The sequence below is a fragment of the Puma concolor genome, chromosome B3 (assembly GCF_028749965.1).
Source record: "Puma concolor isolate L17-30 chromosome B3, mPumCon1.1.hap2, whole genome shotgun sequence".
In the NCBI taxonomy this organism is placed as follows: Eukaryota; Metazoa; Chordata; class Mammalia; order Carnivora; family Felidae; genus Puma; species Puma concolor.
In genome coordinates this window covers 37,166,209-37,192,981 of record NC_141672.1, presented here as the reverse complement: position 1 = coordinate 37,192,981, position 26,773 = coordinate 37,166,209, and the positions used below count along the sequence as shown (strand labels likewise).

The following is a 26,773-nucleotide window of genomic DNA, read 5'->3' as shown; positions in this document are numbered from 1 at the left end:
TTACCAGGAGAAACCCAAACACACAGCTCTGGGCTACCAATTCCCCAAGGGCCATTTATTTAGCAGGAGCTGTATCTAGAAATGTTGCCCTGGTTAACCCCATCCCTGTTGGAACTAAAAAGGCTTCTATCCAATGAGCAAAGTCACCACCACTGGTTTACCCACTCCCTGGCCGGCCCAGCGGAGCTGAGCCCTGAGAACAAAAAGAGGGGTGCTCTGGCTTAGAGGAGCTCCTCATTCTGCAAGCCCACGTAAGTGACCTCTGCTTCTCTCTCAGGTTTCCCCCCCATGGCCTCCAGAGGGCTCTTTCCTTAACCGTCTTGGCCTCTACAAGGGCAAGAAGACACCACCACCAAGAAGGATAAAATAAGTTTTTATTTATAGTCTTATAGTAAAGGGGAAAGCCTTAACTTGCAAGACAATTCTTGGGCAGTATGTACAACATACTTTTTATTTCCATGGAATGGAATCAAACACGGACTGAGACTACAGAGTACACACTAGAAATCAGCAAATGCCAGGAACGGAGTAGGAAAAAGACAAAGAAATGAGGCCTAAACACACAAAACCCTTCACTGGGATCTGCTGACCGCAGCCAGGACCAGGGCTGGATCACACAATGGGAACGGGGTCCAGGACAGTTGGAACAGGAAGGGGGTCAGGGTGGGGAAGGGTCCGCACTGGGGTGCGGGTTTAGTACCAGGTAAATTGCTCTTGGTATTTACATACAAAATCAGTTGGCTCTATTTCTTAGAAATACACACGGAAAGAAAGGAAGATTTGATCATTACTTTATGAATCTGTCGCTTTGCAATACCGACGTCATCAGAAGTAGGGACAATTCACTCAGATTCAAATTTCAGTAGCAGGAAATAAATATCAAAACATCATCACTGGCCCTCAATACAAAACCTCTACCCGACCCGATCCTCCCTCCTTGTCCCACCCCCCACCACCCCCTGGCGGCTACCACTTCACTGCTGCCCGCTGTCCCCCACACATACCACACGAGTGTCACGCAGCCCTCCCTAAGGTTGGCTGGGAGAAGCAGGAGTGAAACAGGCCAAAGACTCTGTGCTGCAAATCTGTCCCCACTTGTATTTATACCACAAACTTCTTCAAGGATCTGGCCTTTCAATAGGAGCGATAAATAGCTTTTTAGAAAAAAACAAAAACAAAAACTTAAAAAGAAGGGGGATTAATTCTGATTACTCCAAACTGGTCATCTTCTTAAAGTAGAGCAGTCCACAGATTCACAAAGTCTATCAAACGGAGGTGAGGGTGGCCTGGGAGGAAAGGCCTGGGAGGGGCAGGAGTCCTCCGGGCATGTGCCCGGCGGGGCTGGAGGAGCTGGTGGGTGGTCAGGACACCATGTGCTCAGAGGTCCGGCCGGCCGTCTGTCCTCCACAGAAAAAGCTGCCAAGTTGGGGTATTTTGGTTTAAAAATTCCTGGTGGGGACAGGGAATCCCTGAAGGGAAACATTAAAAAAAAGCTTGTGGAAATGGGGAAGGAGAACGAGAGCTGTTGTCCAAGAGCTTCTACGTAAAAATAAAATTAAAAAAAAAAAAAAGAGAAAAGAGGAAAACAAGAGTCTCTTAAATGGTTCTGAGGGTTCTAAGGATGAACTGAAAGGAGGATGGGACGATGGAGGAGACAGACAGTTTGTATTGCTGGCCTGCCCCGCGGAGCTTAGCTGGCCTCCATCCGGAGCTTCTTCCTGCTTTGGGGCTCTTCGGGCTCCGACTCCGAGCTGGAGTCTGAGCCTCCATCGAAGGCAGAGATGGTGCTGCCCTTGGCGTTGGTGTAGAGGCTGTTGTCTGAGGAGGGGTAGTTGGTCTGCAGTTGGGCACTCGACCTCGCCTTCTCCAGTGCACGGACTGAAAGGCAACCAAGCGAGCGGGTTACAGCCTTCTGGAGACTAGGGAAGCAACCGAGTCTCAGCTCAGGGTCCAGCCTGTTCTTCCGAAGGGCTTGCTGGCCCCCGAGGCTCAGGGTGGCTCAGAAGTAACTCCCTTCTGGTGCCTGTTCCACCCACACACTTCATTTCCTTCCTCCTTTCCCAGCCAGACCTGGGGGCCCAGTGGACATGGCCAGCCACTCTGCAATGCCTCCCAACCCTAAAGAGAAGGCTTGTGATGTCACCATCCTGCCATGGAAGTCGACTGTAGAGACAGGAGCATACGCTCCCTGTGGGACCCAGCAGCACAATGACAGAGAAGATGGCCTGGCGATGCCAGGCTCCACAAGGGTGTGAAGGCCACACAACAGCAGGGAAGGATGACATAAGATGTCGGCCAAAGAAAAGTTCCGGCTTAGCTCTCTCGTACAAGATCCACTTGGAAAGACAAGCTGGACACTTGGAAGCAAGTCGCCAATGCACACAGCATACCTGGGCCTCTCGACACACAGCCCCTCCATGCAGGCTGCGTGGCCCAGTAACCAACCCGATACTGCCCCCCACTGCCCATCCCTCGGGGTTCAGCTCATCTTGAGCCTGGAAGGTCAACCCACTCATTTTATCTTATTTTATTTTATTTTATTTGAGGTGTTCTAACCCAGGTGGTTACTTGCATTTCCTTTTACTTGCATCTTCCATGAGGGAGGAAGAGAAGTGAATTCCCCAGGAACAAAGAACTTGATCAGCTCTCGCTTTCCCCTGTGGTTGTAGGAAAAGGTGGGTGTGAGCATTGGAGAACAGCATGGGCCTGGCCCATAGGCTGCCCTGATTGGACTACCATTGACAACGGGGAGGGCTCACTGTCCCTGAAAACCTGGAGTTTCTGGTACTTACAAAGCACACTCCAATCCAAGGACCTCAAAGCTCTTTTGAGACACCTGATGCCAGGTGTGACCCCTACCGCAGGCAGAGCACCTGAGCCCCAAGAAGGGGAGAGATCAGGTCAGAAAAAAAGTCTCCAAATGTCCAACCCCTAGACTCCACTGTTCCCTCACTGGCGGCTCAGGTCCTTCCTCAGGATGGTTCTAACACTCAACTATTCAGGCCCAAGAAGCAGGGCTGCCGCTGCTTATGAGCACGCGCTCCGTGACTGGTTCTGACTCTGCAGGCCCAGGTGCGAAGCCCTGACCTGGCCGGAGCACAGCAGGGCCGGCTGCCCCACCGGCTCATGTGCTCACCTTGCTGCTCCAGGAGAGCATTCTGCCGCTTGAGGTCATCGATATCTTGCTGGTGTGTGTGGTTTTTCCTTCGCATATACTGGATATACTCTGTGGCTTTGTCTAGGATTTGGGCCCGGGATGCCTGTTGCAATATGAAAAAAAGCAAAGGGGACAAAATAAAGACCTAGTCCAAGCGGTGAGGAAACCATGCCTTTCTGCAACAGCAGCACAGGGGAATGGAAGCAGGAGGGTGAGGTGGGACAAGGCTGAGGAAACACAGGAATCGCTGCTAAGAGCCTTCTTTGTGCCAGTCAAGGCGTCGAGTGCTTTATGCAGCAGCACTGAGAGGCGGCTCCACCAGGGACCCGAGGCTCAGAGAAGTTTACTCGGTTAGCCAAAGTCAACAGCTAGATAGTGGCAGAGCCTGGATTCAAACTCGGATCCATCTGACTCCTGAATTTGTACTCCCCCCATCCCCTTTGATTCTTTAGATTGCTTTCAACTTTCGGCCTGGCCATGTCTGAAAACATTGAACTACTACTTAGCCGAGAGCTTAGGCTACTCACTCTCTGCTAGGGTGTGACTACGGGCAGCTGGTCCAGTGAGACAAGAGCAAGATCTCGGTGGGAGCCAGCTCGGAGTTGGAGGAGGCTCAAAATTTTTCCCCAAGGTCCCTAGATTTCAGACAAACCCTGACTGTGTTACCTATTTCCAACTGAGCTGTGCTGCTGTGTCACCATTTCAGCCTTCCTGGCTAAAGAGGCTTTTGTGAAAGCCGTCAGAGCTTGATGTCAACACAGGAAGGGCATGAGATTGGGCCATTTCAGGAAGCAACCACACCTTTACCACAGCCGTGGGCAGCCTAGGCACTGCCCTCTTAGAGGAACAAGTTGATAAGCCATTAAAATGGATGTCAGGTTACTCTGCCCCTGAAGGCCAAACATGCCTGGAAGATTCCCTCCAGGTTGCAAGCATGGCCAGAGTTACTCACGGCCAAGCAGCCAACTAGCCAAACAGGTAGAATGGTACAAAGCCAAGAGGACTGATGCCCAAGGCAGGGCAGTCTAGAAGTTGAGTGTGGCATTCAGGCCACCGAGGCTTCTGAGGAGTAGCAACATTTCTTACTCGGGGTAGGGCAGTACTCGACAATTCTGTGTTACAATCCTGGCGGGTCCTTGACAACCAGAACACAACAGGGGGGAAAAGGCAGAGAAAACATCCACACTCAGGACAGCAAAACTAAATCCACTTGTATTAAATCCTGACAATCTCAATTTATATACCTCGGGCTGGGCTGGGCATCAGAGAAGTTTGCAAGGCCTGGATTTATTCACCAGTCCTCACAAGTACTAGAATTTCCAGGCTTTCCTCTTATAGCATGCTTAAGGCAATTTCCTCAAAAGGAAATTGTTCATATTCAACCATTTTTATCTGGTGCAAATTATATGCAAGGAACCGAGCAGACACTGTGGGGAAACAAAATGTATTAGTCATGACTTCTTTAGCCCAGAAGCTTACTTACTATCTAGCTGAGGAGATAAATATATCTATACACAGACAAACCACAGGGCAGCACCAACAACTGTAACTTGAGTAGCACAGATTAGAAAGGCCATGGGAAAGATGGCTTCTGGCTGGGGTGATTACCTACTGTGTGCCAGGCATGGGCCTCGGCCTCTGTGTGTGCGCAGGCATACACGTGCGCGCTCCCATCTGAAACAGTGAAGCCTGGTCTAACCCAGGGTGACATCTGTGGGAACGGGTCACTCTGGGCAGGGAGAACAGCACGGCATAGGCATGAGATTGGAGACTGAGCCAGGTGTGCTTCTTGAATAGGGCACCTTCCGTAGGAAGAATGAGAGTACCGTGCCACCGGGGCTTGCAACTCTGGCTGCAAGGCTACTTCAGTTGCTGTTCCCCATTTCTGCTGAAGGGGACTTATTAGGTCTAATTATTAGGGGATAAAATGAAAAAAAAAAGGGGGCACATAATTAGAAAGGAGTAATGAAAATACTCTGCTTCTCTAGATACTACAGAAGGAATTTTTTTTTAATGTTTATTTTTGAGAGAGAGAGACAGAGTGCAAGTGGGAGAGGGGCAGAGAGAGGGAGACACAAAGCAGGCTCCAGGCTCCGAGCTGTCAGCACAGAGCCCGACATGGGGCTCGAGCTCACGAGCTGCGTGATCATGACCTGAGCCGAAGGCAGACACTTAACCGACTAAAGCCACCCAGGTGCCCCTAGAGATGGAATTTAGAAGTAGCACTGTAGGAAAGGTGGCAGAGTGGCAAGGAAGAGTTTAGGCATCCAGGAGACAGTTGCATTCTGGGCTCTGTCATTAATGCGCTCTGTGACTGCAGATATAATCTTTCTCTCTGTGGCTTTTTTTTTTTTTTCAACGTTTATTTATTTTTGGGACAGAGAGAGACAGAGCATGAACAGGGGAGGGGCAGAGAGAGAGGGAGACACAGAATCGGAAACAGGCTCCAGGCTCCGAGCCATCAGCCCAGAGCCCGACGCGGGGCTCAAACTCACGGACCGCGAGATCGTGACCTGGCTGAAGTCGGACGCTTAACCGACTGCGCCACCCAGGCGCCCCATCTCTGTGGCTTTTTTTTTAAAGCTTATTTATTTGAGAGAGAGAGATAGAGCGTGAGCAGGGGAGGGGCAGAGAGACGGGGAGAGAATCCAGGCAGGCTCCATGCTGTCAGTGCAGTACCCGATGCGGGGCTCAATCCCAGGAACTGCGACATCATGACCTGAACTGAAAGCAAGAGTCGGATGCTGAACCAACTGAACCACCCAGGCGCCCCTCTCTGTGGCTGTTCCTTATCTGACTAGAAATTCTCTGAGACCCCAATCAGCCTTCCAAATTCTATGCACCCCATCAGGATCCAGTTGCTGTGCATATTCACATCCCAGTCTCTCTTTAAGTCTGCCTATTTTTTCCACTAACAGTTCCCAGAAAGCAACACTAGCCCTTATTTAACTACTCATTTGCAGCTGGGACGAGGGGAAAGAAGCAAGATTGAAAATGTTTGGTGAGGACTCTTAATGAAATACCACACTGAGTAGCAGCCTGTGTGCGACCAGTTTCTTCTTCACATGTTTACACATGAAACCATGAAGTGAAAGTGAGCAGTAAGCAGAGCACAACAAACCAAAAAGGGAAAAAGATCCTGTGAGTGGTGCAAGTTTCCATTCCAGGGCAGTTTTCACATGAAGATAAAATTCACAGATGCTCAGAAAACAGAGGTCCCCAAAGAAGGTGGGATTGGTATACACCCGGCTCAAGGCCTCCAGAGGGCTAAGCACAGCCCTTCCATTATCCCCTGAAGGCAGAAGCGTCCCAGGCCACCTCTTAGCCAAGTCCAAAAGAATGGTTCAATTAATTTATTAATTGTGCCCTTCCCAGAGTACTCACCAAGTAAAATCCAACGAGAGAAAACTTAAAGCACAGAATACAGAATTCCCCCAAATTTACATGCGTATCTAGTCCGGGGTGGGGGGGGCGGGGGTTGGCGCTGGAGGAACAGCAAAAGGTTGAGATGAGAAAATGCTAGACATCTAAAATCTCCTCTTCCTGACTTTCCAAACCATATGATCACATGCCTGGCCACAAGATTAAGGTGTGGGCAGGCCCTTCGCGCCTTTAGGAGTTTCTGCTATGTGAACAATAAAAAGAAACAGACAAGAACCTTGGGCTTTATGGTAGGACTGTGTGCAGCCCCAGGCTTTAGAGCATGGACTATGGAATGGCCCAGGGCTTTCGGTTTCTGTTTTTTGAAATGCAGGGTTAGCTAAGTCAGCAATCTGTGAGTGAGTGACTGAGCAGACCGAACTTGGTAAGTCATTGTGTCCACAGATGGACTGTTGCCTTTGGATACCTGTTAGGAACTGGGATAATTTTCTCCCTGCTAGGTTTTACAGTTAGGAGGCACAAATTCTGATTCCGCCTTTCTGAGCAGAAACCGATCTCTTTAATGGTCTGGACACAGCCCTGAGACAGCACACACTGTGGCTGGGGGGACCAAAGAGGTACTGGGCCTCTTATGTGACCGTGCGAGTCAATGTAAAGTGGCTCCTCGGGTTCCTCCTTCACCTGTGGGAGCCATGCAAAAATTCACTGGACAGCCCCGCCAGGTCCTGTTCCAAAGCCCCAGCTGCATTACAGCAGTACAAATGATGACGATGATAAGAATGGCAGCAGCTAACACTTACTGAGCACTTATTTAATGCCAGGTGTCTTCATACAACCTTCTGATGTATTACGTCCCCTATTTCATAAATGAGGAAACAGAGGCACAGCGCTCTGACTTGCCTAGTAGCAGGTAGTAGAGTCAGGATTTGAACCAAGGCCTCCAGGACACCTCTATTTTGGGAGCACAGAGGAAACTGTGGAAGTAATAAAAAAAGATGGAGAGAAATGCATTGACAGCATGGTCTGAGAGAAGAGTCTGAGCAGGAGGGAAAGGACTACGAAAGAGTCATGTGATTTGTCTACACTGATGTCGATAAAGACCCAGGGAGGATGGTTTCCTTGGAGGAGTCAGAGTTTAGGTAAATCACCCCCACACAGTTAATGAGTGCAGGGATAGAGCTGAAGCTGAAGACTAGTTTTTTAAAATTAGGTTGACAAAGTAAGAAATGAAAAAAAAGTAGCTTGTAATAACAGCAGCATTGAAGGAAGATTGTTTTTCTTTTTCTTTTAAAGACAAGTAAAAACCAAACAGCCTTCTAGCAGAGAAGAGACAAACAGAAAAAGCCTAAGGATGCAAGATAGCTTGCATCTATCTAGGACTGAACCTGACCCCGGAGGAGGGGAAACACCAGCCTCAACAGGGCGGTTAGCCTCGTTACCTAACAAGGATAAAACCAATATGGACAAAGAAGACCCACTGTGGTGTGGCCAAGGGGCCCAGCAGGTTCCTGCCCCTTTTCCAGCTTGTGCCACAGCAATAAGGAGACAGAAGAAAGGGTCAACTCAGCCCCGAGAGGCACCCACTTGACTAGAACTCCATTTGGGAACACAGTGCACCCACCTCATGTGTTGCAAGAAGTGACTACATTATTTCACAAAAGGATCAAACCCAAGAGTTTCATTCTAATTAGAACCTTCTTAAGGCCCCAAATGTTTCTTGAAGTAGTTAACACTGACATGAGGATAAAATCCAAGGTTACTAAATCAAAACTTTTTACATAAGGCACAGTTCCACATGTTTCTGGAGATGTAAAGCTTATTGCAGTAATCTGGATTTGTGTAAAAAGCCACGTTATCTTAGAAAGCAGGCGGAGAGAGGTAAGGAAGAGAAGAGTAGTGCTAGAATGTTCACATTAGGAACACCATTGCTATTCCCTGGGGTTCCAACCCTGACTCGAGAAGTAATCACCTTAGTCGTATTCATCACTTTTCCTCCTCCCTCCTCACTGTCAAAATCAGATGTTACCACTGCCTTGTTCCCTCAAGAACCAAAATGCCACATCCTGGGGAATGAAAAAAGAACTACTCACTAACTGACATTTGTTTTGCACTACATATTTTAGGAAACATAAAACCTTTATTTTCTGACACCTTGCACAACCTTTTACACATATTAAGGTAAAGAGAAAGCTAGGGCAAAGCCTATATACATTTCCATTTGAATAGTCATCTTCTGAAAATAAAAATTAAAGAATCTGCACAATAAATCTGGGCCTGCATTAAAGTGGTTCATTCCAAAATGGAACCCCCATCAATGCCAACAAGGGAGGCTGTGGGATCAGAGCCACCCTCAAAGCTTCCTGCTACCAAGCCCTCCCCAGCCTAGACTATTTTGTGGCTTACTATGGGAAGGCATCATACCCTTTACGGGGCTTAGTTAAAGCCAGGAGTCAGGCATTTGTTTAAGAGTCAACACAAATCATGTTTCAAACATGTTGTGCCCTTGGTAGTTTGAGATGAGGGTGTGACACTTATTCATCAAGGTTTCACCATGAAGGACAGGAGCACACATTCCCCAAAGAGGAAATACAACTAGTAAATAAACATGTGGAAAAGGATTTAATCTTCCAGGTAATAAACAAAATACAAAATTAATTACTAACTCTGCCTACTAAATTAATTCCCCCTCTTCAAAAAAATTCCAGTGATGGTAATACCGGTACTTTCAAAACACTGTCAAAAGACTAGTCTTTTTGTTTTTGTTTTTGTGTGTTTTTTTTTTTTTCAACGTTTATTTATTTTTGGGACAGAGAGAGACAGAGCATGAACAGGGGAGGGGCAGAGAGAGAGGGAGACACAGAATCGGAAACAGGCTCCAGGCTCTGAGCCATCCGCCCAGAGCCCGACGCGGGGCTCGAACTCACGGACCGTGAGATCGTGACCTGGCTGAAGTCGGACGCTCAACCGACTGCGCCACCCAGGCGCCCCTAGTTTTTGTGTTTTTTTAAATAAGGTGTCCATTTATTCTTAATGTTTGTTTATTTTTGAGAGAGGCACAGAGCGTGAGTGGGGGAAGAGCAGAGAGAGAGAGGGAGACACAGAATCTGAAACAGGCTCCAGGCTCCGAGCTGTCAGCACAGAGCCCCACGTGGGGCTCGAACTCATGAACCATGAGATCATGACCTGAGCCGAAGTCGGACACTTACCGACTGAGCCACCCAGGCGCCCCTAAAAGACTAGTCTTTTGAATTTGTTTTAAAGAATAAGAAAGGAAAGAATGAAGACATGAAAACAATCCTCTCTAGAGGAATTCTGGCAACAAATGGCAAAACCCAGATGTTCTTACTCCTAGACCTAGCAATCCAACTTCTTGGAATCGACTCTATGGAAACAGTCACCTGCAACAAAATGGTCATCACTACATTATTTATAAAATCAAAAAATGAAAAGCAACCTAAATGGCCAACAGAAACATGCCTAATGACTAAATATATGAATACATCATCAGCTGGGCAAAAGGCATGGTACGTGAAAACAGCAAGCTGTAACATTTCTCCCATGTAAGGCGTGCAGAGGAAGAAACCAGAAGGGAATACACAGATTGGTAATACCATCATCTCCTTGCTTCTTAGATGCCATCAATTATTCCATGGATCTCATAATAGCAGCTTGTTGGGGGAGAACTAAAAAAGGCAAGTTTCTTTTGACGTTCACTTTAAGATGGCACCCAATGTCAGTCACATTAAAGTGGAGTGTCCAGTGGGGAGACAGGTCTTTAAACTGCATGGTTGTCCAAATAGCTAATAAGCACTTGAAATGTGACTAGACTAAATTAAGCTGTGCTGTAAGCATAAAATATACTGGATTTTGTTGAAGTCATATTTATTTTTGCATACTAGGTTAAATAAAATATATTATTAGAATTAACTTCATCTGTTATTTTACTTTTTTACTGTGTCAACTAGAAAATTTAATTGTAGGGGTGCCTGGATAGCTTAGTCAATTAAGCGTCTGACTTCAGCTCAGGTCATGATGTCACGGTTCGTGAGTCTGAGCCCCACATCAGGCTCTCGCTGAGGGTGCAGAGCCTGCTTCAGATCCTCTGTTCCCCTCGCTCTCTGCCCCTCCCTGTTCACTCTCTCAAAAAATAAACAAACATTAAAAAAAAATTTTTTAATTGTATCTGTGGCTCACATTAAACATCTGTTGGGCAACACTTGTCTTCAAATCTTAGAACAAAAGAAAGCTATAGGTTGGAGGAAGGGGAGGTTTTCTTCTTCACATTTTTCCTAAACTTTTGTAATTTTGCTGCAAGGAAAGAAATGCTGAAGGGAAGCCCTGGAAACCAACTGGGTATCCTTCAAATCTTGAGATGGAAAAGCATTAGGTACGGTTTCCTGGCTCTCTAGTCCTCTCCATAGGAGTGAACCTTCCCCTGCTCTGCACTGCAGAGACTTCCAGAAGAGTGGACAAGGCTTCTGCCCTCGAGAAGCACACCCTTTAGCTAGGTGATAAGATGGTCACAGAGAAAAGGGAGACACAGGCAAGGCCCCATGAAGCCCATGACCACTGGGGCTGATGGAGGAGCAATACCGTGGGGTTCTCTGGGTGGTGAATTGCTTGATATGAGCCGTGAAGGCAGGCAGGCAGACAGGCCCAGGCAAAGAGAACATGGAGGCACTCCAGCAGCCAAGAGTGCACAGGCTGGGGGGCCCTTGTGAGTGGGTCTCTTCACTGTGAAACCCTGATGTCATCCGGGCGGTAAGGCTGGAGTTGGGCCTTGAGAGAAGGAAGGAACTCCAACAGATGACATTTCTGGGGGAGAAGAGGAGGATGTACACTGCTCCACAGTCAGGGAAGGGGGAGAAAAAGCAGGAGGGCAAGGTGGGCACCTTCTTTAGAGAACATAAAATACCAATCCTTACCTTGAGGGGCACTGAAAAGCCCTGGAAAGGTTTTCAGTAGCACAGAAACAGCTTACAAGGAATTCAATAAATCAGTACACTTACATTTGCTGAACCCAGGGATTAATGGAGACTCGGGCAACCACGGACAATAAATTTAAGGTAGAAAATTAAATTTTTGAAAAACCTAGTTGTGAAGCAAATTACTGCACAGGTTGGAGTCTGGTCAGGTAATAATGAGTAAGGTGGTGAAAAGGGCAGGGATGTGCCTTACTTTCATCTACAACATAATCCCTTCAACAGCCCCATATGATGTAGAAACAGTGTTGCCAAATGAACTGCACGCCTTAAGAGGCGCCCACCAGAATGAGCCTCTCCCAGTATAACATGGCCAGAGTGGATGGACAGGGGGCCTCTTTCGTTAACAAATACTCTGCACAGTTCCTGTGCCTGGAACTGAGGGAAGCAATACGACCAGAAGCTGTTTTCCCTGCCTTCGTGGTACTTCTTATGGTGTAGTGTGGAGGACGGGCAGACATTCACCGGGTAGCTACACAAACAATTAGAACTGGGATAAGTGCCCTGGTCACAGTGCTGAGTGACTTTAACAGGACACTGACCTTCAGCTATAAGAACTGTCAGGTTCCCTGTTACAAGTGAGTTATTTGACAGACGCCTTAACATGTTAAGGAAGCGGGCTTTCATGGAAATGAAACAGACTAGCTCAGTATTTTAACCTCTCCTTCGATGCTCAGCATGTTACCTTATTATTGCTAGGTATTACATATAATCCTCTCTCCCAACAAGGGAGCAAGACCTTCAAGAGAAGACACTATTATACCTTTTAAACCTTTACAGCACTCACATAGGTCTTGGGTCTTAACTAAACAGGTGAGCACAACCATGTTGGCTGATGTTCTTTTGTTCAAGGACTGAGCAAGCCCACGGTTTCCTCTGGCACTCTCACTCCACAGCTACGTACTGGGAATTACCACGTGCCAGAGTCTATGGCAGGAGCTGACTGGGGCGGTGCCCTCATGTTCTCATCCAAAAGGAAAGAATTCCGAACTTAATGCTCACTAAAAGAAACCCCGATTTTATTTTCATCTTAGGTTATGTTCTCTCTTTTTAACACAGCTCTATCCAGAAAGGAGAAATCCATAGCACAACTGCCTGAAACCAATAAACATTAAGATAAACACATTTAGGAAGAGACTTAAAAGATGAGAAATTTCTATAAACCACCATACAGCTACAAATGGCGATGTTGCAATAGAACGTTTTATCACTGAAGTCAACCACGCTAAGGAGACAGTGTGATTGGATGCTGGGGCTAACTTATGGGGTGGAGGGAAGAATTATATCCCCATGTGAAGGCAAACTAATGGGCTGGCCACCAGGTCTTGAATCCACATCAACAGGATGAGTTCAGTGCCAGCAAGCCATCGGGTAACCCTCCCTAGCACCCAACCTACTGCCCTTAAAACAAAGAATAATTCTGTTCCAGAAAAGTAATGTCTTCCCAGAGAACAGTCGTTACTCCCTTACTCTGGTTGACTGGCTGATGGTTCTAATTCCATCTCATCTTTCCCTGTGGGATGTCCAGTGGAAGAACTACATGGGAAACAAGAAACTTACACAACAGAGTTCAAGAGTCTACTTGCTAACGCTGCGACCTATGGCAAAACCCAAATGGACCACCAACTACAATGGTCTATTTCTCAGAGAAGCTATGTGGACTCAGAAAAACGTACAGAGTTAAATGATCCTCAACTGTCTGCACTTCAGTGGCACCTACATATACCACCTCAGAGGAGACTATTCTAGCAATAGCCCCTGAATGACATACTGCCAAGAATACCGGCTCTACCTTGAGGGAGCTCCCAACGTAAAGACAAGATATGGTAGAAAGACTGACCTTGGCAACTGGCAATCCCGCGTTCTAGTCCCTGTTCAGCTACAGACAGGGACCATGATCTCAAGTTGCTTCCTCATCTCTGACACAGTAATGATGGCAGGAACAGCAGTAATAGCAAACGTCCAATTCTATTAGCATAATACCTCAGAGAACTGTTGTGCTTACTTTTACATTGCATCACAGATGTTGATTACTGATTTTTTTTTTTTCTTACACAGAAGGTGATCATTTTTTATAATGTTTATGATAACAGTATAAATAAAGGAAGCCGAGGATAGAATTTGGGTCTCACATTTAAAGCTATTTTTTTAATACAAGTATCCCCCATTCTTGGTTAGGATCCAATTCACTCAGTACTGGTTTTGCATTAAAAATCAAAATGCTTAGGACACGTGACAGATGATTCAAATATTAAGTGAGAAGTCACATGGAAGTTAAAAATGCTCAAATCAAAGGAGCCTGGAGGCTTTCCTGTAAGAATCCACTTGAAGCTCACCCAAACTCACGATTATTTACACAATGTCACAACCTTAATTACTGCAATCCAAATCAAGAATTAGCCAATTTCCTTTAGGTTCAAATACCGTATTTTTAAAAAATTACAACATTTAATGAGCACAGGGAAGACTGAGAGACAAAGCACTCTTCCTGCTAGACTCCCTACAGCATCTATGAAACAATGCTGGCAGATAAGGAAAACAATGTAGACGGTGGAATTCAGATGCGAAGGGGCTCAGGGTTACTTTACTCATGCTCCGTGTGAAATATCTGGATTAGAACACAGAACAGGACTCTGAAATTAAAAAGGCACCTGGTAAATTCCCACACTAGGGCTTTATCAATGGGCTCCACATAACCTGGCCCCTTGACTGCTCTTCTCCCCTATTCCTGCTACTTCTCTGACCTCATTTCCTGTCATCATCCCTGCAGTTCCAGCCTGGCCACTCTGGCCTCGGCTCTGGACAGGCCCGGCAGTGCTCCCAGGTTCCTGCCTTGTGGCTATTACACTTGCCTTCCCTTGGCCTGGACTGCTCATCACCAGATAGGTACATGGTTCTTTCTTTCACACTTCCTTCAAACCTTTGTTCAAATGTTGCCCTGCCAGTGAGTTTTGTCTGGCTTATTGAAAACTGCAAACCTTCCTTCCCTGTTTAATTTTCTCCACAGCACTTAACTGAAAGGCTATATATATTTTACGTTATTAGCTCATTTTCTATCTTTTCCTCACCAGAATAAGCGCTTCTGCTTGTGTGTTTGGTTCATGGCTGTCTCCCTAGTATCTAGAACAGTTCCTGCCATGTAGAAAAACCTCAAATAAGCATTCGATGAACAGACTGAGTGAATAAATGAACTGGCCACAATGAATGACTATTCAGTTTAAGAAGCTACCAAATTCAAATCATCAACTTCATTGAAGAAAGGAGACAACAGATTTAGGATACTGTGATTTTAAGGACTTAAGGAAGATTATTATGGTAATGTAAAATAGGCTGGATAAGGAAAATGGTACAGCTGAGCTCCTATGACCAACCTCTCCCAAAGTGTCCTCAAACTTAAGAATGTCTAAGAATCAGTAGTGAATCTGACATGAGTGATCCAAAGGCCACTTCTTGGGAAACATTGCCTTGGTGCCACTCCTGGTTAGATGTGAGACCTAAGAGAAGGGAGCTCATTCCATTTAATTCACCAAAGTCGTTTTAATCGATACCATGGCATATGAGTAAGCACTGACTGTCAACAGCTCAAACAAACACAAGAGATAATCCTTTGCATGTGTGTACTTTGACGAAAAGAATGAGTCTGTCTCCCCATCATAAAGATTTCCTGCGCTGCTTAGACGGTGTTGTGTCTAGGAATGCTGTTATCCTAGGTAAGCACCTTAGTTCAAGGACACTTAAAGCAAGTCCACGTTAAGTAGGCCTAACCCATGACAAATTCTGGTTTTGCAATACTAGGTATTCACTGGCCTGTTTTGTTTTTTCATAAAGGTCAGACTTACTCCATGCTTCAGCCACATACAAGGCCACACCTCAGATAAGGTATAAAGCACATGATTTACCAGAGTGACAGTATAAACAAAGTGAAACTATAATGGTTCCAAATTTGGCTCTGGATAACCAAACTCAGGACCCCCACCCACAGAACTGAATCAGGAGAGCTACGGAAAGTATACCTGAGAGCAATGATTTTTCTTAAAACAGCTGTTTTTTTAAACACTGTATCACTAAAGAGAAATACACAGGACCTCTTTCCAGTCCGCCATTTCTACCACTGAACTGCTGCAGAGAGCAGCTGGCTATGTTCTGTGTTCAGGATATAACTAACTGTGCAAACAGATGTTTTTTCCAAATTCCAAGAAGTGACCCCAACCCATACGCTTTTTACTCAAAGCTTCCAACTTTGTTTTTCAAATGTAGAAACAGCTGGTGCCTACCTCTCCAGGGAAAACATTAGTTTCTGGAAGGCCATCAGTGGGGCGGAGGGAAGCAGGAGAAGATCAGTTACTATTTTCCCTCCATTTCGTATGAACATGTCTCTTTCCTTAAGTCTTTTGTCCCATGGCTTAACATGCTCTTTATACGCCTTGAAATAACAGCTGTTGGAACTGGGAGATCACTAGTATCCAGGTTGGTTCACATACATTCCTGAGAGGTCTCATTTAAAAGAAGTACTAACTTCGAACTATACAAAAGAAATTCTCGTGGAGGTCTAGGGAATCACTAACCTCAGAAATCCTTAGTGTTATCCCAAACTTCTATGGGCTGCTCCCTATACTATACTTATAATAAATTCTTGAAGGAGTAATTTTTTTTTTTACAAGTAATACTGATTTTAATAATTTATTTATTTTTTCAACGTTTATTTATTTTTTTTGGGACAGAGAGAGACAGAGCATGAACGGGGGAGGGGCAGAGAGAGAGGGAGACACAGAATCGGAAACAGGCTCCAGGCTCCAAGCCATCAGCCCAGAGCCTGATGCGGGGCTCGAACTCACGGACCGCGAGATCGTGACCTGGCTGAAGTCGGACGCTTAACCGACTGCGCCACCCAGGCGCCCCGAGTAATACTGATTTTAAAAGAGAACTCCTACTAATGTCTTACAAGCAGTTGCATTTTATCTGTCGTTATTTGCTAAGGACAGAGTAGGTGTGTAATGATACCCAAAAAATCAAAAAGTAAGGAAACCATGTAATTTCCTTCCAGATAGGTGAGTGGCCTGGTAAGCCCCACAGCAAGTTCCAAGTTAGTTGTGGCCATCAGTTTCTCCATAAACTCACCTTCTCTCCTTGGAGTGATGGGACCGAGTCCCGCAAACTGTGAAAGCTGTCTTTGATGTGGTCCCTACGTTTTCGTTCCAGTGCGTTATGATGAGCCCGTTTGTCAGCCTAGAAGAATGGGAAAAAGAGCACATTAGCAATGTCGTTCCTTTTGCTTGGTACAGGTGGGTGGGGAATAGCCTGGAAGTATATGCTGTCAGCGCTGTCCCTGGCGATTGGGCTGGGAAGGATTTGTCGAGGTGGGCAGTTAGGAGTCTCCAGAATTAGGATCTGCTAAAGGGGGAGAAAGGGGTGAGCAAGGCTTGCGACAGGAACATCCAAAGTAGCTCGATGCATCCAGCTCATGCATAAGTAAAATAAAAGTTATTCATGGGGACAAAGTGCAACTCTCCTGCAACATCAGTCTTCCCCCACAACTTACTTATGTGACAGAACAGCCGCCAGTCAGTGGTTAGGAAGTGACCAGGGAAAAGCTCCAGAGGGGCCCCTTCATAAAATGTGATCACCCCCACTGTAAGAGATTCCTCATGGTGGGTGCCCAGGAAAGGAGTAAAGTCACTGGTGCAGTGCTTTTCATGTGAAACCCATCACCATGAGTCTGCTCTGGGCTCCAGCTTGCTAAAAGGGACTAGTTTAAGACCTGCTCACCAAATCATACAATAGAAACTAAAACCTCTAGAAAAGCCAGATGCGTGAATCTGAGATTATGACAGAGATGATAAAGACACCAAGTACATTATGAGTTCCTGTTTTTTAAAGTGGATCCACGGTGCCATCCTGCCAAGGGCTTCCCCTCACACAGGCTATGCCAGAAAGTTTGTTCTTAGACAGAAAATCATCTGACACTCACAGGCTCTGAATAAATTTCCTCAGGCACCTGTGGCAGGTCAAGCTTATTTGGCAGTATCTAAATACCCACAGACTGGACCGAAGTCTTTATCCTGTCCTGCTTAGAATCACAAAGAACTATCAGCTGAAGAGCGACAAAGACTGGTGACAAATCACAAGCGGCAAAACACACTGGCTTCAGGCAAAAGAGAGTGCTGGAGAGCACTGCAAGAGAGTTTCAGCAGGTCCCTAATAAAAGAGCATTTCCTCCAAATGGAACACAGACACTTAGTCTAAAGCAAGAACCTTGATCACTTCCACACTTTGGGAATTATGGAGAATAACATACTCTGAGAATTTACCCTGAATACACAAGGTTGCGCTGAGCTACTCAAAGAGCAAGTCTGTATATGGAAATTTCGGGTAGCTTTAACCTACCCAGACAGAGCACCGGGCACTTTAGATATGAAGCAACAAGAGTAAATAACTTGGCTTAGACAAGAATGCCTCAAATGAATCCTTGTACTAGACAAAATGCACAGGCAAAAATCTATAAAGACAAGTCATGGGAATGAAAGGACTTAGAATTCTACTGTATAAGCCTAAGTCTGAGTCATTACAGAGGAAGAGGAGGCTGGGAGGAGCTGTGGTAACCAAAGTCCCTTCCTGGTGTCTCAAGCACAACACCTCGCCTCTAGCTCTGCTGAATCGGACACCTGGTTCCCATCATGGCCATGGTTTTTTCTACATGGCATGGCAACTCATCTTCAGGGCAGATGCCTGGGCACTTCTAACATCCTCCTAACCTTGTTAAAGTGTGAATTCGTGGTAAAGTGAGTGCTTGCTGAACTCCAAAGACATATGAAATCTAGGGGGACACTGAGGGAATGATCAAGCTTGGACACCAGATAACTTAAGGCTAGAGGTAGGTGTGCTGCACCACACAGCATTAGAACAAGAATGCCGATGCCTTCTAACAGCAGTATGAAATAACTTGGAAGTATTGAACATATTTAAGTACCCAGTCCTTTCCTAACTTACTGTCCCCTCTAGTCACCTACACAGGTAAGGTGGGCTGGGTTCTAACCTTGACTCTACCTAAAGCACTGAGAAGGTGGAGATGACATCTGCGTCTCCAGCATTTGTTACCTACTCCCTAAGATGGTTTATTTACATGCAAATTAATTGCACAGCTTTGGTCTCCAGCAGCAGCCCAAGATACTCCTGTCTACTAAATCACCCTGATTCCTGGCCCTCCTCCCGGCTTAAGAGCTGTGCACAGAAGCGGTGACAGCAGAGTTACCCACAATTCCTCTCGTTGATACAAATAAAATCCTAATTGTCTGTTTTCTTTCTGGGAGAGTCCTGCATATCTCAAAAGGTTAGAATCAAGTTGAACTTGGCTTCACTCAGGCCTGCACTAGACAGGTGGAGCCAGGTATAATCTAACACCAAAATCATCCCCACAATGCACTACCCCTTCCCATTCACTGAGCCTTGAAAGGACTCAAATGGACAAGTCTTTTGGTTAGAGGATTGTTAAGTGAACTTGGCTGTGGACCATCAGCAGAAATCTTGGCTTCTTATCTGGGGAGCCAGCCAAGTTTGAGAAGTTGGCTCAACAAGGAAAGGCAGCAGTCCACTGCCTGGTAGAAAGCCTAGGCTGGGGACTGTTGTTCTCGAAGTAGTGGATGGAATTTCTGTGGTGGTTCCAGGCCCAATTTAACTAGCAGAAGGGTAGAATCTTAGACCAATCCCTGTTGCCATGTCCATCCCAAGCAGCTAGTCTTAACCAGAGTCAATTTCAAAGCTCTCAGAGACAATGGCAATGGTGTATTGTCTCCTCCCTAGGCCTCATCTGAAAGAGCAAATTAAAAATATGCAGAACTAACATGCCTAACTCCAGGCAACTCTAGACTAAATGATACCTCTAGTGGCTTGAAAGACCATATGAAAAACCTTTACACAATGCTGAGAATTCTGTTCAGGAAACATTTCCAAACCACAGAGATCCATCCAGCCCGATAATAATGTTCCCCTGCCCCCCCCCCCCCCCGCCCCAAATCATCCAAATGGAGGGCCAGTTGCCAGGCTTATCACTGCTTTGTTAACAGTCTTCACTTGCTGGAAACCTTTTTCGAAAGAGCCAAGATTTCAGAGTTGAGAATGAAAAACAGGGTAAAGACTTCCAGTGTAAAGCATCTGAGATCCTCCCACAAACTCAAAACTAGTTTAAAACAAGGGGGTGGGAGTGGGGTGCGGGAAGGGCAAACAACTGTGTGTCTTAAATAAAGCTCAACTCAAGAAATCAGCCAGCTTTCTGTTGCCCATACTGAGATGTTAGAGAATGAAGATGAATGGGACCAAACAAATTCTAGAAGACAGCAGAGGTTTTCCTGGGCTACACAGCTGGCCCACAAATGCCTTCCTCCTTACATCCTATAGGAGCAGTGGCTGGATGCTGCCACTCTTCAACTACACTCAATTTGCAGTTTCTGCCAAAAAACCTTTCCTTCAGGGCATCCCAGGCTAACAGAAATCCTAAAGGGTTGTGCGATACTGAAGAGTGGCCCACAGATGCTCAACAGGAACTCCAGCACCAAATCGCTTCCAGCTTTGACATCTCTGCCAAGGTTTTTATCCAGCCTCTCAGTTTTATTTCCACCAAACTTTCCATACTGGCAGCCAGAGTAAAAATCTTCACCTACAATTTGTCCACCTCTGACACTAACAAGCACGTGTATCTTAAGTGTTATTATATGTTGAAAGCAAACATTATTTTGCTAGCCAAGAAGTTGCTAAACTGGCAGGAGGTCATTCAAGCTAAGGAGGTGTGTTCAAAATCGAGGGAAATCTCTTTAAATTATTTCCTTCCAACTTACTGCACAGAGAATGTATCTTCCTTCAAGGCCTTATATCAGTTAGCAGCCTCATTTCCTACAAGTTCTAGGTAGGCAAACAGCAGGGGGAAATAAATGCTGCATTATTCAAGGACGCACAAGGTTTTCAAGAACGATGCCATTTCCGGGCTATCTGACATCTAACCCCACCTATAAGGAGAATCTTCTTAACTCCAATACAAAGAATGCTCAGCATATACTGAAAGTTGCTCACTAAACACGTACTGCCTTTGAGAAATTCAAAGATTGCATTTTAGAGGAGAGATAATGTTGCTTATTGTTAATAAGCTACTCTTATTAAACACAACCATGGAAAATACACAGGTTCAAAATTCTCATCAGAAAAGATCTATTTATTACTTCTGATGGGAAGCAAATAGGAGAAATAAAACTGAATTTCTAAGCAACTTAACTAATTTTAATCAACATGAAAACTGCAACATGAAATAATGGGCAGCTGTGATGAGAAACCACTAAGGTCCTTAATAGGAAGATATAAATTTCAAGTTCCCAACACCTCTCCTGCTAGAAGCCAAATGCCTACTATACATTTCTAAAATCAACTAAATACATGTGTTTTTGAGGTTTTTTTTGTTTTTTGTTTTGTTTTGTTTTGTTTGGCATCATCTGGTGCCTAAAAGAACTTGGGAATGCCATTATCCAAATATGCTATCAAACTACAGCCATTTGAGAAATTAAAAATGCCTTGGTCATGAAATTTTAATCGAAAACCAAGTTAGATTCCACGATCAACAATTTCGCCATTACGGGCATCTTGAAAAAGGACTTTAAAACATAAGAACACCTTTTACTCTAACAAACAGGCGTATTTAAGAAGCAAGCCTGGCATTTCTGTACCACTGTCAACACTCTGAAGCACACACAAATTACATGCAGCGTGCAGCACTTCTACGCAAGTAATTCCAGGTAAAACAGACAGTGGCTTCCAAGTAAATTCCAATCTCAAAGACGACCAAGCTCATTCCCTTCTAAATAGACTGTAATTCCCAACAAAGCACAGAGCACTACGAAATTAAAAATATTTAATAGGAGGAAGACCCACACGTGAAACTGCACAGATCTGTTTTTATACCCCTTAACAGATATACTGTAACTCTAACACATCCAGCTGATATGGATAATAAGCCTTGAGTTTCCTAACACACTAACCCTACATTTCTCGTCTACTTTCACTTGTTTCCAAAAGTAACTTCCCAAACAGAAATAAAAAAGGATTTACTTCGTATGAAACATACCCGTCCCAGAAAAGTTTCTCTAAAATGCAGATTTTTTCCCTCCAAAAAAGAGTAAGATAATACCAGTGGGACTGTGAGATGCATAAAATTTAGTAATAAAAATATTATTTCCTTTACAAAGCTTACTGGTCACTGGAGAAGCTGTTTTCCGTTTGCACTGAGGCAACAGAAAAAAAAATTCACCAAATCAGTTTCACTTTCTGTTAGAGTTAACCTCACTTCCTAACTATTCTTGCAGAGAATCTTAAATTTCTCACACAGTAAGGTTGTATCTACTGTAGTGACCTCATAAAAGACAAATGAGGGTCTCTTTTTACATTAGGACCCACAGAACCTTCCAAATAACTTGTTAGAAGTTCTTCTGTAGTCCTGAATATTTGGTTGTTCACAGTCCACAACCTTTTCTGAATACAAAGCTTATGAATAGTTCCCTCCGAATTAAAAAAAAAAGTATTACCTATACTGAACGGCAGGAAATAAAGTGATGTATTCACAGAGAAAAGAACCCTGAAATCCTTTTTACCCTATTTGTTCATGATAATTGTTTGATATGCCATAAAAATTTATCTGTTGCTTCTTCTTTCCATGCTCTTATGATTATTTTGTGCCAGATAATGTTTAAAAGTCTCGGCAAATAGGCATGCCTGGATGGCTTAGTTGGTTAAGTGTCCGACTTTGGCTCAGGTCATAATATCACGGTTTGTGAGTTCGAGCCCCACATCGGGCTCAGTTCTGACAGTGTGGAGCCTGGAGCCTGCTTCACATTCTGTTCTCCCTCTGTCTCTGACCCTCCCCCACCCGCGCGCGCGCACTCTCTCTCTCTCAAAAATAAACATGAAAAAAAATTAAACAAAAAAGTTTCAGCAAATAGATGTGTCAAATTAAAAACAGAATCAAATCCACTCCCACTGCCCACCTCCCAAAATCAAAGAGAAAGATCTTAGGCACCTTAACACCAAACTAAAAATATCTAAGAAAAACAATGACATTAGCATTCTAGGAGAGTGGAAACATTTTAATAATTTAATAAAGCAATTTACATCAATACCCATGTGGATGGATATTTTGAAAAGCAGAAAGCTTTCAAGAACTGTAAGCCAAACTTTCACAAAGAAAACTCTCTCACTGGAAAGCCAATGTAATTCTAATTCAAATAATGATTCTGTAAAGGAGGCCTAACCAATCCCTAGCCTCCAACCGTGATCAAGCCCTGGAATACATTTTATAATTGGAAACTTGGGGGGGGGGGGGGGAATGTTTTAAAAAGACTGGGTTCTAAACACGAAACTCAACATTCACACCATTAAGGGTAATAGTAACTAAAAAAAAGGAACTGAATTTCCAAATACATGTGTAAAGGTAAGTATCTGACAATACTTCAAGGAAAAATAGAGCAAAATCTTTTTTGTGACTATTACCCAGGGATAATTTTTTAAATCTTATGGAACAACTTCATACTCCAGATTTTATGGAAATATTAGCTCTCAATAAACATTTTTCTTAATGCCTATCTGCTTGGAGAACCTGCAGAAACTTTGCTCTACTGAACAGTAGGTACAAGGCAGTGAACATGCTTTTATCCTGTGATAACAGAAGCATCAAAGTGGCATCCTGCAAATTCTAACAAGTCCCCAAACATCATGTCAACAATCAGAAAAGTAAAAAAATCTGGATTTCTAATCTTTCTTCAAAACAGGAAGATCTGGCAACAGTGAGCCCTCACTCCCACATAACAACAACCCATTGGAGTTTAATGGCTGTCTTTTCAGTAAAGACATGTGCTGTCCAGAGCCCTAGTCCTCACCTCTGCTCTCTACTTTATTCCTGATGATCTTACTGCCTGGGCCCCCCAGAGGCATCTGAATTTTTGAACTCCCATTCTATAAACTCTGTACCGTTCCCATTTGTCAAATGTTAAGACACTCTGATGTACTTCTCTCCCTGTGACTCTGATTTATTTGTGTCTATTCTTTTTTTCTTTCTCTAATCTCTTCATGGAACACTCACCGCACTGTCCCAGACTGGAAAGGCATGAGATTAGTGTCTATCTAAATCCACAGAACATCTACTGAGAACATTAATATCAAAACCCTGAGAAATTACTGATAACATTGTATGATCTCAACCGCCACCTTTTAGCAAATCTGTCTCTGCAATGCCACGCTTTCCTCAACAATTTTTCTATTTTCTTTATACCTCTCCTTCAACGCAAATAGACCACAATAAGCTGTTTGTGACACTTTCCTATTCAACCTTTGGCTCCTCTACATTTCTAATTTCTTCATTAGAAAAATACCAGGTTGTGCTAGACTCTATAGGCCTATAGAAATTACATGACTTTTGGTTAAAGATGATTTTTCGTATGTGGCTTCAGCCTCACACAACTACGCAGCATGTATTGTTTAGAACCTACTTGTTCCAAAGTAAATCTGACAACTTTGACCCAAAATAATACAATTTACTTCAGAATGACACATTTCTCATTTTACACTTACAAAGTGACAGCTAGATCACCCACGTGAAAACTACTGAACGATTCATTTCTTTGCAAACAGCTCCTTTCACTCACCTACAGTCCACTGAAACTTATCACCTGAGTCTAGAATGATGAGATTTGCAAACCCGACCCCCCCACCTAGAACCCCAGAACAAGGCCCCGCCTCACCTTAGCGGTTAACAGGAGAGTTTACTACAATATTAAAAATAATAGAACAATCTCTTTTTCTCTCTGACCCCAAAAAGGACTAGAACTGAACGGAAATGAAAATGAAATGGAGAGTAGGAGACGTACCGCAGATTGAAACCTCGGTTGCTCTTCCTGGAATAAGAGAGAAAAAAATAGAAAATATAGAAGTTATTTTTACACTTCACATTCAATAATAAGAAAGAAAATGCCGGCGGCGGAGGAAGCGGCGGGTGGGGAGTCGGCCCGACCCCCCTCCCTCCCTCCCCACCCCACGCCGACATCACCCCAGCGGGATCCGGTAGCGGGGCAGGGGGGTCCCGAGCGCCGCCCCTCCTTCCAGGATCCGACATCGGCCGGAGGGGATTTAGAGCACTGTCTCCTCCCCCTCGCACCCAGCTCGGGGTATCTGGGCACTCCCAACCCCTGTCCGCTCTCCCTCACCCCCCAGGATCCGCGGGTCACGGGAAGAGGGTGATCGCGGACCCAGGGGGCAGGTCCTGAGCGTCGTCCCCTTACCCGGGATCCGGACAATGGGATCCCAGGCGCACCCCGTCCCAGTCCCCCGGATCCTGAGCGGGATAGGGTGGGAGCTGGAGGCCGCAGCACCCTCCTCCACGGGGGGAGGTGGGGGTCCCAAAGGCCGCGTGTCTCCTCCCCACCTCCAGTCCCAGAAGGCCGCTCCGGCTAGGAGCCCGGAGGGGAGCGAGCCGGGAGCGCGACAGAGGCGGTCCCAGTCAAGGGCGGGGGGGCGGGGGGGCGGGGGGGCCGGGGGGGTGGGGGGGAAGGGGAAGAGGAGGAGGCTGCCCGACCCCCTGCCGCCGTCGCCCCGCGGAGAGCCCCGGCCGCTGTCCCCGCCTGACAACCCGTACGGGAAGGAAGAAGCCCCAGGACTCACGTCGCTCTCCACCTCGATGTCATCGTTATCGCTCATTTCCTACGGCCCAGGGAGCGGCCACTGCAGCGGCGGCGGGGAAAGGGGAGGGGTGCAGGGGAGGGGGAAGTCACCGACAACAACAAGCCGAGTCCCCCCACACACACACTCACTCACTCACTCACTCGCTCTCTCACTCACACTCACACACACACGCACACACACACACACAACACGGGCGAGAACCACCTCCTCACTGCAGCACCGGATCAACGGCGGCACGCACGCCCGGTCGGCCCCCTGCCACGTGACCGGGCCCGTCACGCTGGGGCCGCCGAGACTTGTAGTTGTCGTCCCTTTGACTGACGGCCCAGCTGGAGCCAGTAAAACTACAAATCCCATAAGGAACTGCATATAGTCGTCGCCACCCCAACCTGTTGACGGAGCCCAGGGCGCCTGCGTGTCCTGTGGAGGGGGCGGAGAGAGAAGAGGCGCGATGCCTGCTGGGAGTCGTAGTCCGCAGACCGCGAGTTGTCAGGAGGTTTTCTTCCCAAGGCAGCAGAGGAGGCTGCTGGGAAGATAGGACACGTGGAGGGAGTTGGGGCTCCAGGAGCCGGGCTTGGTCTGAGCGCTGGGCGCCGGGCCCAGGGGGCAGGGTGGAGGCTCTGGGGGAGTAGCCGGCTGCCTAAATAACGATGCCTCTCCTCGTGCGACTAGTTTTACTTTGTCTTTTTGGTGCCTGAGTTGCTCTGCATTGCGCCCTGGGGCGTAACCCACTAGGGCCAGGGTTGGGCGGGGGAGGGGAGGGGGTGCAGATCTTGCTGCGGCAGACTAGGGGGCGCGGCTCCGAATGCCCGTGCGTACCTTTGGGATCCGGCTGTGGGGAGGTGTCAATGGCAGGTGTTAAGTGGTGTTACAGGACAGGCAGGATAACCGGCCTTGCTGACGGACCAATCCCAGCCTTGAGAATCTTGTATTCATTCACGCGGGGTAACCATGCCTGCTACTCATCGTGAGGCTCCTGCATTCATTGACCCCCGACCTTCATCAACCGTTTACTTGGAAGTAAAACCCCTTCTGAGTTTGTTGTCGCCCACGTAGATTAGGGAATGCCCAGTTCAGAGTGCCATATTTAAGAATTGCAAAAAGTATCAAAACGGGAAACCGCACTCTATCCAGTTAAAATCATATTGAACACCTACGATGTGCCAGCACGGGGATGTCATAGTGTATGAAACTGGACGGGTCCCTGACTTCATGCAGCTCACATCTGTAGAAACAAAAACAATACTGCGGCGCCATCATTTAAAGAGTGTACAGCAAGTCCTACAGGAAGGAAAAACAAGACACTTTTCAATCCTGAGGTAAAGTAACTGAACTACTCTTGACATCCGGTGTCCAAAATGAAGGACATTTCGAACTTTTCCGTTAAGTTACTGATTCCCTAATGAAAACCATTTTATCACTAACCTTTGAATCCAGAAATTTGGAGATATGTGACATATCTCCCCATGTGAGCATATCATCAGTGCTTAAAAGACAGATGTCAACATGGTAATCTTCCCTTTACATTTTTCCTTTAAATAGCTGTTGT

At 45.8% G+C, this 26,773-nt stretch overlaps 1 protein-coding gene across 3 annotated transcripts; it reads right to left on the bottom strand.

The window, feature by feature from the left end:
- Positions 1 to 357: 357 nt before the first annotated feature.
- Positions 358 to 25,465, bottom strand: MAX (MYC associated transcriptional regulator X). Of its 3 annotated transcripts, XM_025919548.2 has the most exons (5): positions 25,204 to 25,465; positions 24,414 to 24,440; positions 16,639 to 16,746; positions 3,137 to 3,260; positions 358 to 1,878 (listed from the first exon to the last, which is right to left on the bottom strand). In XM_025919548.2, the coding sequence occupies exons 1-5, from the start codon at positions 25,237 to 25,239 to the stop codon at positions 1,691 to 1,693; spliced, it is 483 nt and encodes a 160-aa protein (XP_025775333.1). In that variant the 5' UTR covers positions 25,240 to 25,465; the 3' UTR covers positions 358 to 1,690. The 3 variants fall into 3 exon arrangements, with proteins under 3 accessions (XP_025775333.1, XP_025775334.1, XP_025775336.1); XM_025919549.2 differs by lacking the exon at positions 24,414 to 24,440 and having other exon boundaries at positions 25,204 to 25,464; XM_025919551.1 differs by lacking the exons at positions 16,639 to 16,746; positions 24,414 to 24,440; positions 25,204 to 25,465 and adding an exon at positions 2,573 to 2,657 and having other exon boundaries at positions 3,137 to 3,157.
- Positions 25,466 to 26,773: the final 1,308 nt, after the last annotated feature.